At 40.9% G+C, this 17,417-nt stretch overlaps 1 protein-coding gene across 1 annotated transcript in view; it reads left to right on the top strand.

Moving 5' to 3' along the window:
* The first annotated feature begins 14,028 nt into the window (after positions 1-14,028).
* The window catches only part of LOC110507323 (protein furry homolog), a 210,236-nt gene continuing 206,847 nt past the window's right edge, over positions 14,029-17,417 (top strand). The window contains exon 1 of the mRNA XM_090224185.1: positions 14,029-14,487. Coding sequence (XP_090080311.1) covers positions 14,307-14,487 — 181 coding nt within the window. The 5' untranslated portion in view covers positions 14,029-14,306. The remainder of the gene's footprint in view (positions 14,488-17,417) is intronic.

Here is a 17,417-nt window from a genome sequence, read left to right as displayed (position 1 = left end):
TAATTGACATAATTTGAGTCAATTGGAAGTGTACCTGTGGATGTATTTCAAGGCCTACCTTCAAACTCAGTGCCTCTTTGTTTGACATCATGGGAAAATCAAAAGAAATCAGCCAAGATCTCAGAAGAAATTGTAGACCTCCACAAGTCTGGTTCATACTTGGGAGCAATTTCCAAACGCCTGAAGGTACCACGTTTGTCTGTACGAACAATAGTATGCAAGTATAAACACCATGGGACCACGCAGCCGTCATACTGCTTAGGAAGGAGAGGCATTCTGTCTCCTAGAGATGAACGTACTTTGGTGCGAAAAGTGCAAATCAATCCCAGAACAACAGCAAAGGACATTGTGAAGATTCTGGAGGAAACAGGTACAAAAGTATCTATATCCACAGTAAAACAAGTCCTCAACCACACTTCACACTGCCCTAACCCATCTGGACAAAAGGAATACCTATGTGAGAATGCTGTTCATTGACTACAGCTCGGCATTCAACACCATAGTACCCTCCAAGCTCGTCATCAAGCTCGAGACCCTGGGTCTCGACCCCGCCCTGTGCAACTGGGTACTGGACTTCCTGACGGGCCGCCCCCAGGTGGTGAGGGTAGGCAACAACATCTCCTCCCCGCTGATCCTCAACACTGGGGCCCCACAGGGGTGCGTTCTGAGCCCTCTCCTGTACTCCCTGTTCACCCACGACTGCGTGGCCACACACGCCTCCAACTCTATCATCAAGTTTGCGGACGACACAACAGTGGTAGGCTTGATTACCAACAATGACGAGACGGACTACATGGAGGATGATCTGAGGGCCCTCGGAGTGTGGTGTCAGGAAAATAACCTCACACTCAACGTCAACAAAACTAAGGAGATGATTGTGGACTTCAGGAAACAGCAGAGGGAACACCCCCCTATCCACATCGATGGAACAGTAGTGGAGAGGGTAGCAAGTTTTAAGTTCCTTGGCATACACATCACAGACAAACTGAATTGGTCCACTAACACAGACAGCATTGTGAAGAAGGCGCAGCAGCGCCGGGGGCAAACTACCTGCCCTCCAGGACACCTACACCACCCGATGTCACAGGAAGGCCATAAAGATCATCAAGGACATCAACCACCCGAGCCACTGCCTGTTCACCCCGCTATCATCTAGAAGGCGAGGTCAGTACAGGTGCATCAAAGCTGGGACCGAGAGACTGAAAAACAGCTTCTATCTCAAGGCCATCAGACTGTTAAACAGCCACCACTAACATTGAGTGGCTGCTGCCAACACACTGACACTGACTCAACTCCAGCCACTTTAATAATGGGAATTGATGGGAAATGATGTAAATATATCACTAGCCACTTTAAACAATGCTACCTTATATAATGTTACTTACCCTACATTATTCATCTCATATGCATACGTATATACTGTACTCTATACCATCGACTGTATCCTTATGTAATACATGTATCACTAGCCACTTTAACTATGCCACTTTGTTTACATACTCATCTCATATGTATATACTGTACTCGATACCATCTACTGTATCTTGCCTATGCTGCTCTGTACCATCACTCATTCATATATCCTTATGTACATATTCTTTATCCCCTTACACTGTGTACAAGACAGTAGTTTTGGAATTGTTAGTTAGATTACTTGTTGGTTATTACTGCATTGTCGGAACTAGAAGCACAAGCATTTCGCTACACTCGCATTAACATCTGCTAACCATGTGTATGTGACAAATAACATTTGATTTGATTTGATTTATATCGACATAACCTTAAAGGCCGCTCAGCAAGGAAGAAGCCACAGCTCTAAAACTGCCATAAAAAAAGCCAGACTACGGTTTGCAACTGCACATGGGGACAAATATCGTACTTTTTGGAGAAATGTCCTCTGGTCTGATGAAACCAAAATAGAACTGTTTGGCCATAATGACTATCGTTATGTTTGGAGGAAAAAGGGGGAGGCTTGCATGTCGAAGAACACCATCCCATCCGTGAAGCACGGGGGTGGCAGCATCATGTTGTGGGGGTGCTTTGCTGCAGGAGGGACTGGTGCAGTTCACAAAATAGATGGCATCATGAGGAAAGGAAAATTATGGAAAAGGAAAAATATGTATTGAAGCAACATCTCAAGACATCAGTCAGGTTAGTTAAAGCTTGGTTGCAAATGGGTGTTCCAAATAAACAATGACCCCAAGCATTCTTCCTAAGTTGTGGCAAAATGGCTTAAGAACAACAAAGCCACAGTATTGGAGTGGCCATCACAAAGCTCTGACCTCAATTATATAGAAAATATGTGGGCAGAACTGAAGAAGTGTGTGCGAGCAAGGAGGCCTACAAACCTGACTCAGTTACACCAGCTTTGTCAGAAGGAATGGGCCAAAATACAGTGGTGATCCTAACTGACCTAAAGACAGGGAATTTTTACTTGGATTAAATGTCAGGAATTGTGACAAACTGAGTTTAAATGTATTTTGCTAATGTGAATGTGAGCTTCCGACTTCAACTGTACATGATTCCATTTGATGTCTTCACTATTTTTCTACAATAGTACACAGCATTGTGCCAGATCTTCAGTTTCTTGTCAATTTCTCGCATGGAATACCCTTAATTTCTCAGAACAAGTATAGAGTCACGATTTTCAGAAGATAGTAGATAGATAGTTTGTTTCTGGCCATTTTGAAACTGTAATAGAACCCGCAAATGCTGATGCTCCAGATACTCAACTTGCCTAAAGAAGGTCAGTTTTATTGCTTCTTTAATTAGCACAACAGTTTTCATCTGTGCTAAAAGGGTTTACTAATGATCAATTAGCCTTTTAAAATGATAAACTAGGATTAGCTAACACAACGTGCCATTGGAACACAGTAGTGATGTTTGCTGATAATGAGCCTCTGTACGACTATCTAGATATTCCATTAAAATCCACAATTTCCAGCTACAATAGTCATTTACAACATTAACAATGTCTACACTGTATTTCTGATTGATTTGATGTTATTTTAATGGACAAAAAATGTGCATTTCTTCAAAACAAGGACATTTCCATGTGATCCCAAACTTTTGATCGGAAGTGTACATACATACATACACATATAAATACATACATACACACATAAATACATACATATACACATACATACATACATGCATATAAATGCATACGTATATATACACATCTTTTTTTATTTTTTTATGTATTTTCCTTAATTACTTTCTAACTCTACCACCCATCCCTTAAACTAGTGACTGGTACTGTAGATAAAGATCTTGTGTTTTCACAAGGAAAGGAGATTAGGAGAGGAAGCCACCCTCACTATTGAGATGCAGCCATAGTGTCTAGCGTGCGAAGCCCCTGGCTGATAATAGATAGGTAGCATCGGGACAGGTGGACAGGTGTGCTGTGAGGGCCTCTATGCACCAAGTGAATGGTACTATTGTCTGATAACCCTGCTGAGAGAGAACATTGCCAGGGAGTAGGGAACTATCTGTTTAATAATGAGTTGCTTCATCTTAGGTACGGCCTGTTTCAGTGATCAGCTGTGCCCAGTATTTGTTTAATAAGTTATTGGTTTTCCTTGTAGCCTAGTAGCAAGGCTATCATGTTAGGAATGTAAATGCTACTGTGAAGTATTTTAAAAAATATATTTTTTTACCTTTGTTTAACTATGTATGACAAGTATACTGTATATAAGCAGGTATAACAGTCCAATCAGTAATATCAGTCATACTGTCAGTCAGTCAGTAAGTTAATCAGTGAGTTTGTCTGTCCGTTCATTTGTTCGTTAGTTCATTCATTCAGTCGTTCGTTCATGATACTAGTGCTGTTGGTGTGTGATTTGGAGAGCAGGTGGGCTGGTGGGAGGAGGGAATGGATGTTTCTAGAGCCCCAGGTGAAGTGTCCCCCATCCTAACCTTAAGCATTGGTGCTGGAAATGCTAAACTGACTCAAGATCAGCGTCTAGGGGCAACTTCGACCTACTCCCTTTCTAGATGGGTTCATATGGTCATGATTTACCATTGAGGGCAGGTAAAATGAGAGTCTTGATGAGCCGTTGCCTATTAGCTTGTCATCATGGAATGTCTGTCTTTCAAGCATGCATCACATTCCCCAAGTCCTCCTTTGAAGAACCACTGTGAGAGACTCAGGAGCAAATGATTAACCAAGACATTCTACATCCAGTAGGAGTCCAGTCATGGTCCTGTGTGGCTCAGTTGGTAAGACTGTGTAGGACTAGTTGTGGGGATTTCCCACAGGGATCACAAATACATACTCAAAATATACGCACTCAAAATCTACGCACTCACTATGTCATTTTGCAATACATTAACGTGTCTTCTAAATGGTGTATATTAGACATGTTAGTCTCAATAACTTTACCCAATTGTATCTAATGACAAACTCGATATTTCAAATAGGATTACAGTAGGACAGTTAGTGTATCATTTTGTCGACAGCTTTGAGCTGACTGGATGTTTTGTGTTTGTCGCACCATTCTCTGTAAAGTTAGTTGACCTTATATGAGCTTGTACTAACATTAGCTCGATATCAATTATTCACCAGGCTAGCTGCTTGTGCTACTGCTGCTCCCCATGGAAACAGCTTGAACAGGGCTTTATGTGTCTGAAGGAGTTGGTTTCGCTGACCATACTGAAGTGTGCTCTGTTTTGCCATTCTGTCAGAGCCACTTTGTCAGAGAGAAATTGTTGTGTTGTCTGTCAGGCATTATATATTACACTTAATTTGTACACTAGAAAGCACTACAATTTGGGTCATGGGTCACTGGTGACACAGTATATACAGTGCATTCGGAAAGTATTCAGACCCCTTGACTTTTTCCACATTTTGTTATGTTACAGCCTTATTCTAAAATTGATTAAATCTTTTTTTCCCACTCCATTTTCACACAATACCCCATAATGACACAGCAAAAACAGGTTTTTAAAACAGTTTGCAAATATATTAAAAATAAAAAACTGAAGTATCTAATTTAAATAAGTATTCAGGCCCTTTACTCAGTACTTTGCTGAAGAACCTTTGGCATCAATTACAGCCTTGAGTCTTCTTGGGTATGACGCTACAAGCTTGGCACACCTGTATTTGGGGCGTTTCTCACATTCTTCTCTGCAGAACCTCTCAAGCTCTGTCAGGTTGGATGGGGAGTGTCGCTGCACAGCTATTTCCAGGTCTCTCCAGAGATGTTCGATTTTGTTCAGTCCAGGCTCTGACTGGGCCATTCAAGGACATTCAGAGACTTGTCCCGAAGCCACTCCTGTGTTGTTTTGGGGACCAGATAATCTTGTTTCTCATGGTCGGAGAGTCCTTTAGGTGCCTTTTGGCCAACTCCAAGCAGGCTTTCATGTGCCTTTTACTGAGGAGTGGCTTCCGTCTGGCCACTCTACGATAAAGGCCTGATTGGTAGAGTGCCACAGAGATGGTTGTCCTTCTCTGTACCACACGTGGACTCCAATCAAGTTGTAGAAACATCTCTAGGATGATCAATGGAAACAGGATGCACCTGAGCTCAATTTCAAGTCTCATAGTAAAGGGTCTGAATACTTATGTAAATAAGGTATTTCAGTTTTAAATGTTTTATATATTTGCAATATTTTCTAAAAAACTTTTTTTTCTTTGTCATTATGGGGTATTTTTTGTAGATTAATGAGGAAAAGTTTTTTTGAATACAATTTTAGAATAAGGATGTAACGTAACAATATGTGGAAAAGGGAAAGGTTCTGAATACTTTCTGAATGCACTGCACACTCCGTGATCAGTTCCAGTATCTCAGAAACGGCTGGCCTCCTGGGCTTTTCACGCACGACAGCTTGGGTTTTCCCGAAAATGATGGGAAAAAAACCAACAACATCCAGTCAACGTTATACTTGTGGGCGAAAACAGCTCATTGATTAGAGGGCTTGAAGTAGCATGGCAAGAATCGTGCAAGCTAACAGGCGCAACACAAACAGGCACATAACGGTGCAGTACAACAGTGGTGTGCAGAATGCCATCTCTGAAAGCACAACTCCTCTATCCTTGTCACGGATGGGCTATTGCAGCAGATGACCACACCGGGTTCCACACCTATCAGCTAAGAACAAGAAGTGGCTCCAGTGGGCACGCAATCAGCACTGGACCAGTGAGGAGTGGAAAAACATTGCCTGGTCCAAGGAATCCCGGTTTCTGTTGCGTCATGCTGTTGCGTCATGCTGAGTTAAGGATTTATGTAAGCTGCATGAGTCCTCCAGGAAGTGGGATGCACAGGGTTGGATAGAGAGCATACTGTTCTTGCCTAGCCCAGCTTCTAGACATGGATTGTACAGTATACCTTGTGAGTTATTTGCTGACCTGTGCCTGTTCGGCGATGATGTTCCCATGACAGAGGTAATATCCATGGACGGTTCTGATGAGGTTGTTTTCTGCATTGCCGAGCAGTGCCCAGGAAAGAATTTCATCCAAGACAAGATCGTATTACCATTTATATAATGAATATGAATTTGGGGGGCTAAAATTATTAAATATTAAACATACAAAAAAATGTTGAGTCAGAATCAAAAATAGTCCTTTTTACAGTATCTCTATTGATGCTGTGCAAACAGGAATGTGGCCATGATGACAATACAGGGTTCATTGGAGCTTTTGTCCTATCCACTTGTTTGACAGTTGAGGGCGCTCTACCACCATAGCATAATGCATACTCTACATTTACATATGACTTGATTGTAGAGGTTGTGCTGGTTTTAGGCGTAAGTCAGCAGAACCAGTCAACAGAACTCACTGCATTTATGTCATCAGAACTTACTTCAGTAATCACTCTGTTCAAAACCAATTAAGGTACCAACACTAATGTATTCCAGGTGACTACCTCATGAAGCTGGAAGAGAGAATGACAAGAGTGTGCAAAGCTGTCATCAAGGCAAAGGGTGGCTATTTGAAGAATCTCAAATGTAAAATATATATTGATTTGTTTTACACTTTTTTGGTTACTACATGATTCCATATGTTTTATTTCCTAGTTCTGATGTCTTCACTATTATTCTACAATGTAGAAAATAGTAAAAATTAAGAAAAACCCTTGAATAAGTACTGTAGGTGTACTAAAATATTTCACTGGTAGTGTAACTCACAGCAATGTGTTGTGAGTGATATATCAAAACCTACCTTCAGGATGCAGTTCAGGTGGACATCATGCTACATTACATATTTCTGTTATTTTCTTAATAATATCTAAATCATAGTCTAAACCATTTGGATGGTTGTTTTCCAGAATGCCTGAAGCAAACTGGAAATGTAGGTGCCTTCAAAAACATTTTTGTTACACCTACAGTTAGCAACAGAGGGGGAGACAGGCAAGTGGGAGTACAGTAGGAAGGGTAAACATGGGGATTGAACCACAGTCTACGGTGGGGAGTACAGTCATGGCCAAAAGTTTTGAGAATGACACAAGTATTAATTTCCACAAAGTTTGCTGCTTCAGATACTCTTGGAGGATGTGTTGGTACCATTCTTTATTCATGGCTGTGTTCTTAGGCAAAATTGTGAGTGAGCCCACTCTCTTGGCTGAGAAGCAACCACACACATGAATGGTCTCAGGATGCTTTACTGTTGGCATGACACAGGACTGATGGTAGCGCTCACCTTGTCTTCTCCATACAAGCTTTTTTCTGGATGCCCCAAACAATCGGAAAGGGGATTCATCAGAGAAAATGACTTTACCCCAGTCCTCAGCAGTCCAATCCCGGTACCTTTTGCAGAATATCAGTCTGTCCCTGATGTTTTTCCTGGAGAGAAGTGGCTTCTTTGCTGCCCTTCTTGACACTAGGCCATCCTCCAAAAGTCTTCACCTCACTGTGCGTGCAGATGCCTGCTGCCATTCCTGAGAAAGCTCTGTACTGGTGGTGCCCCGATCCCGCAGCTGAATCAACTTTAGGAGACGATCCTTGTGCTTGCTGGACTTTCTTGGGCGCCCTGAAGCCTTCTTCACAACAATTGAACCGTTCTCCTTGAAGTTCTTGATGATCTGATAAATGGTTGACTTAAGTGCAATCTTACTGGCAGCAATATCCTTACCTGTGAAGCCCTTTTTGTGCAAAGCAATGATGACGACACGTGTGTCCTTGCAGGTAACCATGATTGACAGAAGAAGAACAATGATTCCAAGCACCACCCTCCTTTTGAAGCTTACAGTCTGTTAATCGAACTCAATCAGCATGACAGCGTGATCTCCAGCCTTGTCCTCGTCAACACACACCTGTGTTAACGAGAGAATCACTGACATGATGTCAGCTGGTCCTTTTGTGGCAGGGCTGAAATGCAGTGTAAATGTTTTTTGGGATTCAGTTAATTTGCGTGCAATTCATATGATCACTCTTCATAACATTCTGGAGTATATGTAAATTGCCATCATACAAACTGAGGCAGCAGACTTTGTGAAAATTAATAGTTGTGTCATTCTCAAAACTTTTTGCCACGACTGTAGTATATGACTATGTGTGAGCATTACCGCTGCAGCATTTCTGCTGACCACAGGCTCTACTCAAATCATTTTCAATTTTGGCTTACCTGGGTCCCGAGTTGGTTCCTTGAAGGAGCATATATCAAATCAACCCACATTTTACTGGTCTCATACACGTGTTTAGCAGATGTTAATGCGGGTGTAGCGAAATGCTTGTGCTTCTAGTTTCAACAGTGCAGCAATATCTAACAAGCAATATCTAACAAGTTCACAACATATACCCAATACACACACAAATCTAAGTAAAGAATGGAATTAAGAATATATAAATATATGGACGAGCAATGTCAGTGCGGCAGAGACTAAGATACAGTAGAATAGTATAGAATACAGTATATACATATGAGATGAATAATGCAAGATATGTAAACATTATTAAAGTGGCATTATTAAAGTGACTAGTGTTCTATTCAGTAATGAAGAAATCCAACCAGCGGAACTCCTGTCGCGGTGCTGTGCTCCTCATATCAATATGTAAATATCAGCAACGCGCAGGATACAGCAAGAGCAACTATGACTCTCTTAAGTTAAGGTGGAAAATAATTTCAAGTCTGTGAATATAGGCAGCAGCCTCTCTGTGCTGGTGATGGCTATTTAACAGTCTGATGGCCTTGAGATAGAAGCTTTTTCAGGCTTTGTGTGCCAGCTTTGATGCACCTGTACTGACCTTGCCTTCTGGATGATAGCGGGGTGAACAGGCAGAGGCTCGGGTGGTTGTTGTCCTTGATCTTTTTGGCCTTCCTGTAAAATTGGGTGCTGTAAGTGTCCTGGAGGGCCAGGTAGTTTTCCCCCGGTGATGCGTTGTGCGGACCTGCGTTGTGGGGATCCCTGCGGTTGTGGGCGGTGCAGCTGCCATACCAGGCGGTGATACAGCCTGACAGGATGCTCTCAATTGTGGATCTGTAAAAGTTTGTGATGGTGGGTACAACATCTCCTATACACTTCCTGATCAACTCAGTTACCGTTTCAGTGAATTCTTCAATATTATTCTCGCAAGCTACCCGAAACATTTGTTTACCTTTTTATACAGGCCAATTGACAAGTGTTTCACTAGTTGAGGCCTCTCTCGATCGCTGTTCTCGTAATTTTATCTCAACATGTTCACCCAATACATTTTAAGAAAGTTTAAGTTCATTCTATACAATTTAAAAACTCACAAATGCTATTTCGAGAGCTGCAAAAACAGTCAAAAATGACAGCAGCCATTATCACATTGGTTGCTGTAGCTTCATTCACCTAGGTATTTGTAGTATTTGTAGTATTTGTAGTATTCTAGATCCAGAGTAGTGATGCTAGTCGGGCAGGAGGGTGCGGGCAGCAATCAGTTGAAGAACATGTACTTAGTTTTACTTGCATTTAAAAGCAGTTGGAGGCCACAGAAAGAGTGTTGTATGGCGTTGAAGCTCTTTTGGAGGTTTGTTAGCACAGTGTCCAAAGAAGGGCCAGGTGTATACAGAATGGTGTCATCTGCGCAGAGGTTGATCAGAGAATCGCCAGCAGAAAGAGCTACGTCATTGATATATACAGAGAAAAGAGTCGGCCTGAGAATTGAACCCTGTGGCACCCCCATAGAGACTGCCAGAGGTCTGGACAACAGGCCCTCCGATTTGACACACTGAACTCTATCTGAGAAGTAGTTGGTTAACCAGGCGAGGCAGTCATTTGAGAAGCCAAGGCTATTGAGTGTGCCAATAAGAATGCGGTCATTGACAGAGTTGAAAGCCTTGGCCAGGTCGATGAAGACGGCTGCACAGTACTGTCTTTTATCAATGGCGGTTGTCATCTCGTTTAGAACCTTGAGCGTGCCTGAGGTGCACCCAGGACCAGCTCGGAAACCAGATTGCATAGCGGAGAAGGTACAGTGGGATTTGAAAATGTTGGGGATCTGCTTATTAACTTGGCTTTCAAAGATTTGAGAAAAGAAGGGCAGGATGGACAGGGTAGGGGGCAATTCGGTTTTCAAATCAGTTGATTCAGGAAGTGAATGGAAATTAAATGTATGATTTTAATGGTTTTCTATGAGGATTTTTCTGAATCTAATTTCCAATTCACTTCCTGAGTTGAAAACTGAACTGACCCCAACAGCAGTGAATCTCTCTCAGATAACAGTAGTTTGGGGCGACGGCCCAAATGGCACCTTATTCATAGGGAATAGGGTACCGTTTGGGATGAAGTTTGGATTTCAGAAGGAGTGTCCTAACAGGTCTTTACTGTAAACATGTCAGTGTTGTGGTTATCACACTGCCTGGCCCCAGGAGGTAACTAACTGTGTGCCATTCCTAAAGCTTCCTGCTTATTTGAAAACACAAACATTGACATGGGGTAGAATAAACAAGATAGGGGACAATATTTATTTGAGATACAGTGCTTGTATCAGTCTTGAAATGTTTAAAATACCAGAGATAGATACCGAAATGTAATAACCTCAACAGGAGTATTTGTGGAAAGTTAGTGGACAGTAGAAAAACAGAGGCACTTGCACACAGATAGAGATCAGTGGGAGTTCTGCTGGTGTGTGTGTGTGTGTGTGTGTGTGTGTGTGTGTGTGTGTGTGTGTGTGTGTGTGTGTGTGTGTGTGTGTGTGTGTGTGTGTGTGTGTGTGTGCGCGTGTGTGCGTGCGTGCGCATGTGTGTGTGTGTGGGTGGGTTTCTTAGTGATTGGTTTGACTCATAACCCGTGTTCTCCAGGGTGCGGTTATATCCTCGTTGTGAGCGGGTTGAATAAGAGAAAACAATGCCTAAAAAAATCCATAAATGTATAATTCTAAGTCATATCTATAGGCCACATTGAGTTTTTTTATCTGGCATTAGTGCGTAAGCCTAAGCTTTCGGGCTTAACTATATGTGCGCCGACTGAAACCTGGCACATTGGACGCTATTCTGTTTCTCAACAATGCTGCAAAAGAAAGGAAGACGAAGTAGGCCATTATAGCCTCAAAATGTAATTGTTCAATAAATTAAATGGCAAAGTAGCCTAATTACACAGTGCATTTTCACAAAAGCATGCGCAATGTGGGATTTATTATTTGATTTATTTTTCACAAAAGCATGCGCAAGGTGTACATTTTGGCTATTGTTTGACATTTTTTTGTTTCAGTGAAACATTAGTCCACTGTTCAATAGGCCTACATTTTACAGTAGGGTAGCACTCCAGGAACAAAGTTGGGCAGCCATGCATTCAGCTGTCCTCTAAATATAGAACTATGCAAAAAGGCATTACAGGTATTGGATATGGGAAAGTATACTTCAAATGTTTGAACTCAACACACCTCTAACAGAAAAGTGTGAACAGGTGTCTTAAGCTGCATCCCAAATGGCTCCCTATACCCTTTATAGTGCACTAGTTTTGATCAGTGTCCATAGGGCTTTGGTCAAAAGTGTCCGCATTAGTTTCAAAAGTGGCTCTCTCACATAACTATTAAATTGGCAAATGTGAACAAACTTATTATGAGCTATGCTCCGCATCCCAAATGGCATGCTCTTCCCTATACATTATAATGCATTACTTTTGACCTGGGCCCATAAGGCGTACTGAGCTTTATTAGTTGTTGTTTTTCTTTGCTCTATTCTGTCATTGACTCTAATCAGAGAGCCTGGATCTTAGAGGACTTTTTAAAAAGTAGGTCAGAGGCCTAACGAGGTAAACTGTCAGCTACAGGAGTGGCATTAGGCAACGGTGGTGGTGAATGTACAGTAGGCCCTATGTCTGATGACTTATTTTACAGGTTTGTTCTAAACACACATTTTTCTTAAGGTTACCTGTTTGTCTGACAGCTTGATGGAAGTCAAGCTGGAGAAGGGGAAGTGTGATGAGGAGGTGGTGTTTCGTTCTGCTCGGATCTATGTTTTATTTCGGTTCACTATGATTATACTGTCTGGTAGAAAACCATTGAGCTAATTGTTTTTCAGCCTGTGTATATCGGCTACTTCCTGGGTTAGAGCTGTTGGAATTATATTGACATAGTTTATATTTGTATAATTACTGTATATCTAACGTGTTATTTTGAAGAAAAGAGCATAATGAGCCTGTTCAGATATACTCAGTTCAGGTGCTTTTATGAATTGTCTCTCTGTATCCTGTTTGATTTAGTTAATTTCTGTTTGTTTAGTTTCGAGAGTACCATCCACATGTATTTAGGAAACTAATCAGGAGCTACTCCCCTTTTCATTCAATAAACTAATTGTAAATCAGTTTAGCTGCCCAGGAACAGGGGAGAATGGTCCAGTTGTTCGCTGGCTAAATGTGGTAACTCTTTCAAACAGAAAACGCCTTCAAGTGCATACACAGTATGTTTGTATTACTAATGTAGCCTCAACCAGCTTAGGAAAAACTTGTACATGTACAGTAGGTGTGTCCAGTTTACGTGTCTATTGAAAAAGATTGATTGAATACAGCCTGCCCAGAGAGAACAATTTTTTAATTCATGTCAATTCTGCAATATATTTGTTTTACTGGTTGTGTTTAATATTTAATGTTTTAACCATAAAAATGTTTACAGTTTTGAAAGTAAAAGTGCAGTAACTGCATTGTATGGTGTTATTTTTTATGCAGTACTAGCTGCAGAACTGCAGTTATACTGCACTGTAAAGCAGTTATTCTGCAATTGCAATCTTTTTTTTGTGAGGGAAATTGACTTAAAACTCCAGAGACATTGTTGTAAATGTTGGGCTGACGTGTGACCCTGACCCAAAACTAAACTGGATGTGGATGTGGCATCTGATGATTGTTTGAACCTGGGTCTTGTGCACTCCACAAGACTGTGTTAGCCCACTGAGCTAAAGCCTAGGTGTTTGCATAAACGTCACACAACCTCCGTTGCACAGGATCAGGGTGACGGAGGAAGCAGCGAGAGGGGGAGGTGACTTTCAGGTTGTAATGGATTGCATTGTCCTGACAACCATGGCGTTATTCATCAGAGTCAGGATGCAGATCTAGGATCAGTTTTTTCTCATAAATCATAATGAATAACATCACATGGACAGGGAAAACCTGATCCTATATCAGCACTCCTACAATGAGATGCTTTATGAATACGGGTCCAGAAATCAACATGAGGAATAGTCAGCGCGAACGCATTAAACACCACTTCTGTCATTCTCTCTGGTTCTGAACGCTGCTCACAGCTAGTTAAAACATTTTTGAAATGGGGAGGTACCTGAAATAATTCAATAAGAAATGTTAACTTTCAGTTTGGCTGATCAATTTGAGGACCAGTGTTTGTGTGTGTTGTCTCGGGAGAAAGTGCAGACTGCCTCATGCCTGGACTGTGTTAAACGTATGGAGAATGTTTGTTTGGTAACACCTCCTGCACATAAAAGGTTCTGTTGAAGTTGGCAGAGCTCCGCTTGCTTGGCCCTGTTACCTCTCCTTTCACTCCCAAGCTTTGGCTCTGCCTCTCTCTCTCTCTCTCTCTCTGTCTCTCTCTCTCTCTCTGTCTCTCTCTGTTATCTTGGCTGAAAAGAGGAGGGGCCAACCATGAAGTAATCAGACACCTGCCCAATTCATGCATGTTACTGTAACTCGCTAAACTGCTCTGACAAGTGCAGGGGTTAACACACACTAGCAGGACTGGAGGCTGGCTGGATGCTCCACTACATCTCTTTACAGCAACACACAGTCATTCTCCCCAGACGGAGCGCTAGATAACAAATGGTGGGCTGGGAAGGAGGAAAAGGAAGGAATAGAAATTAAACAAAAAGCAGAAATACACTGCCCTCGCAGGCTCTCAATGTTGCTAGGACAGAGGTCTTGAACTCTGCGCAGTGGGCTCCTTGCCATTCAACCAGCATGTCTCTAAAGGAGTGGGACGATTGGGAGAGTGCTGAAACGGACTGCTCGAAGGGACAGGATGAGATGGTCATGATTCGCATGGCCAGTCTACATGTGGACCTGTTTCCTGCCAAGGACTTCCAAGGGAAGTTTAAAAAGATGCATCCCAAGAAAAGGCCCACTATTCTGAACTTGGAAAGTAGGTGCTGTTTTTGGATGTTTAACATGCTGGGAAACATCTTGGTGCTGAAGGCTAGGGTTTTATCTGCCAATGTAGTTGTCGGAGGATAAGTCTTGGAACCTGGTTTTAGTGTGGGACCTGTGTAGACTTGATGCCAGAAAACTAATAACAGACTAATTGCAGCTACTCATATCACCACTCTATGAAATACCTCACTCTCCACTTATATCTGTCATGGTTACCTCGAATCTTAGGACTGTTTACTAAAAGATTCATAGAGAAACGTGTGTGCCATGTAGGCTACGTCATATTAGTAATTTCAAGTTTTAATGTCACATGCACAAATACAGTGAAATGCCTTTCTTGCAAGCTGTAAACCCAACAATGCAGTAATCATTATTAATGTAGTACTAAAAATAACAACAGGTAAAACACAAACAAGAAATACAAATTTAAATAAGAAATAAGAAGAACACGAGAGAGTAAGTAAGTGTTATTCAGAGTCAGTTCCAATACCATATTTACAATGTGCAGGGATAGTGGAGTGATGGAGGTAGATATGTATAGGGGTAAGGTGACTTGGCATCAGGATATAAGATAATCAGAGCAGCGTATATGAAGATAATATGTGAGTATTTGTGGGTGAGCAAATGTGGAGGTCAACTCCCTCTTGTAGGCATCAATTGGGTTTACCTTGGTCTACAATCATGAGTTTCTAAATTGTTAATTACATTGTTTCTTATTCAGGAGTGGTGTTTAAAAATAGATATATGTAGAAAACCCCTAAATTAACACATGATGAAAATCATGAAATCACAAACAATAACACTTTCGCATGTTATCTGTGTGTGTGAGCAAATTAAGTGTGTGTGCATGTGTGTGCGTGTGTGTGTGTGTGCGTGTGTGCGTGTGTGTGTGTGTGTGTGTGTGTGCGTGCGTGCGTGCGTGTGTGCGTGTGTGTTGGAGTGTCAGTGAGTGTGCATAGAGACGGAGCAAAAATTAAATTCAAGTGTCAAATCAGATAGTCTGTGTAGCCATTTTGTTAGCAGTCTTATGGCTTGGGGATAGAAGGTGTTCAGGAGCCTGTTGGTGTCAGACTTGATTTTTTATTTAAAATATACATATATATTTTCATATACTTTTGTATATTTAGTGTAGAAATGCTTGGACTTTTTTAATTTCGGTGAATCTCTCATACAATGGGTTATGTACAGCAACCCCTGGTGTAAAATAGTAAATAATGGTTACTTCTTTGAATGTATTGAGCAGCCTTGAGGTGTAAAACAAGGCTGTCTGTTGTCTCCGTATCTATTTGTTGTGGCCATCGATTTGCTAGCTATTAAAATCAGATCCAACAAGAACATCAAAGGGTTCCAGGGGTTAAAAACAAAAGTGTCAATGTATGCTGATGACTCAAGTTTCTTCTTAAGTCCCCAATCTGGACCACTGCATGGTCTCAATGAAAATATATCACTTTTCTAGCCTCTGGACTAAAACCCAATTATGGTAAATTTCCCATATTATGTATTGGATCGTTAAAAGACCCCATACCTTGTAGTTTACCAACAAAATGGGGTGGTAAATGGTGAAGTAGACATACCTGGGATTCATATCTTTGAAGATATACATGAATTTACCACAACACATTTCAATAGAAAGTTAGCAAAAACAAACGAGATTCTGCAATGGAGAGGTAAACACTTGTCTGTTTATGGAAAAATCTAATTGATTAACTCTTTGGTCCTATCACAGTTTACTTACATACATATGGCATTGCCTACTCCAGATGACTCGCTTTTTAAATAATATGAGCAAAAAATATTTAACTTTATTTGGAACACTAAGCCAGATAAAATTAAATGTGCCTATTTACACAATGAATATGAGTTTGGGGGGCTGAAATTATTAAAGCATTAAACCTTTCACTAAGTTGTACTTAAACTGGTTCTCCAGTAGATCACTAAGAAAGGCTTATCCTTTGTTCCAAAATTGCCATTTTGCCTTTAAACAGATTACAACTTTTCATTCCCGGTTAATTACAGATTAAACGTTGTTCAAAGTGTCGCCCTTTCCCAAACAATCCATACAAAGCTGGTTACAATTGACATTTTATCCTCCAGAAAAACTGAACAAATATTACAATAAATATTATGGCTAAACTCAAATATACTGATTGATAAAACATGTCAAATGTATGATATTATGAATAGGAATGGTGTAGTTATGTCACATACTGTACTGTATGCAGCTATCAAAAATATATGGGAATGTTTGTTCAATTTAAAGTTACAACCAACAGCATTACCACAAAAATGGAAGAGGCAAGTAGAAGAGGGAGAAGTTAGGGAACTTGTTTGTCTGCCATATATTAAAGGAAAAAAAATAAGCTACACATATTTGGCAAAAATTGAAAAATGTGTTTCATTTGAGGATAAACACTTTGACAGCTGCGCCATACAGGCTGCAAAGTAGCTAGGAAGAGATTTTCTATGTACTGATTCCATGGCACAAAAAAAAGTTTTTTTAAATAAATCGATTATACAAAATTCATGCCACCAATAGAATGTTATAAAGTATATGGAACATACAACAATCTCAGCTCGGCAGATTTTGCTGTGAAGAGACAGAATCATTAGGTAATTTACTCTGGTAATAGTGTGTGCAAATGTAGAATAGTAGGGAGGAAAGGCAATAAATAGGCCATAGAGGGAAAATAATTACAATTTAGCAATAACACTGGGGTGATAGATGTGCAGATGATGATGTGTAAGTAGAGATACTGGGGTGCAAAAGAGCAACAACAAAAAATAACAACATGGGGATGAAGTGGTTGGGTGTGCTATTTACAGTGAGGGAAAAAAGTATTTGATCCCCTGCTGATTTTGTACGTTTGCCCACTGATAAAGAAATGATCAGTCTATAATTTTAATGGTAGGTTTATTTGAACA

The sequence above is a fragment of the Oncorhynchus mykiss genome, chromosome 27 (genome assembly GCF_057628025.1).
Source record: "Oncorhynchus mykiss isolate SJ-2025 chromosome 27, ASM5762802v1, whole genome shotgun sequence".
NCBI lineage: Eukaryota > Metazoa > Chordata > Actinopteri > Salmoniformes > Salmonidae > Oncorhynchus > Oncorhynchus mykiss.
Note: the sequence above shows the minus strand (reverse complement) of the source record. Positions and strands in the feature narration are given on the sequence as shown.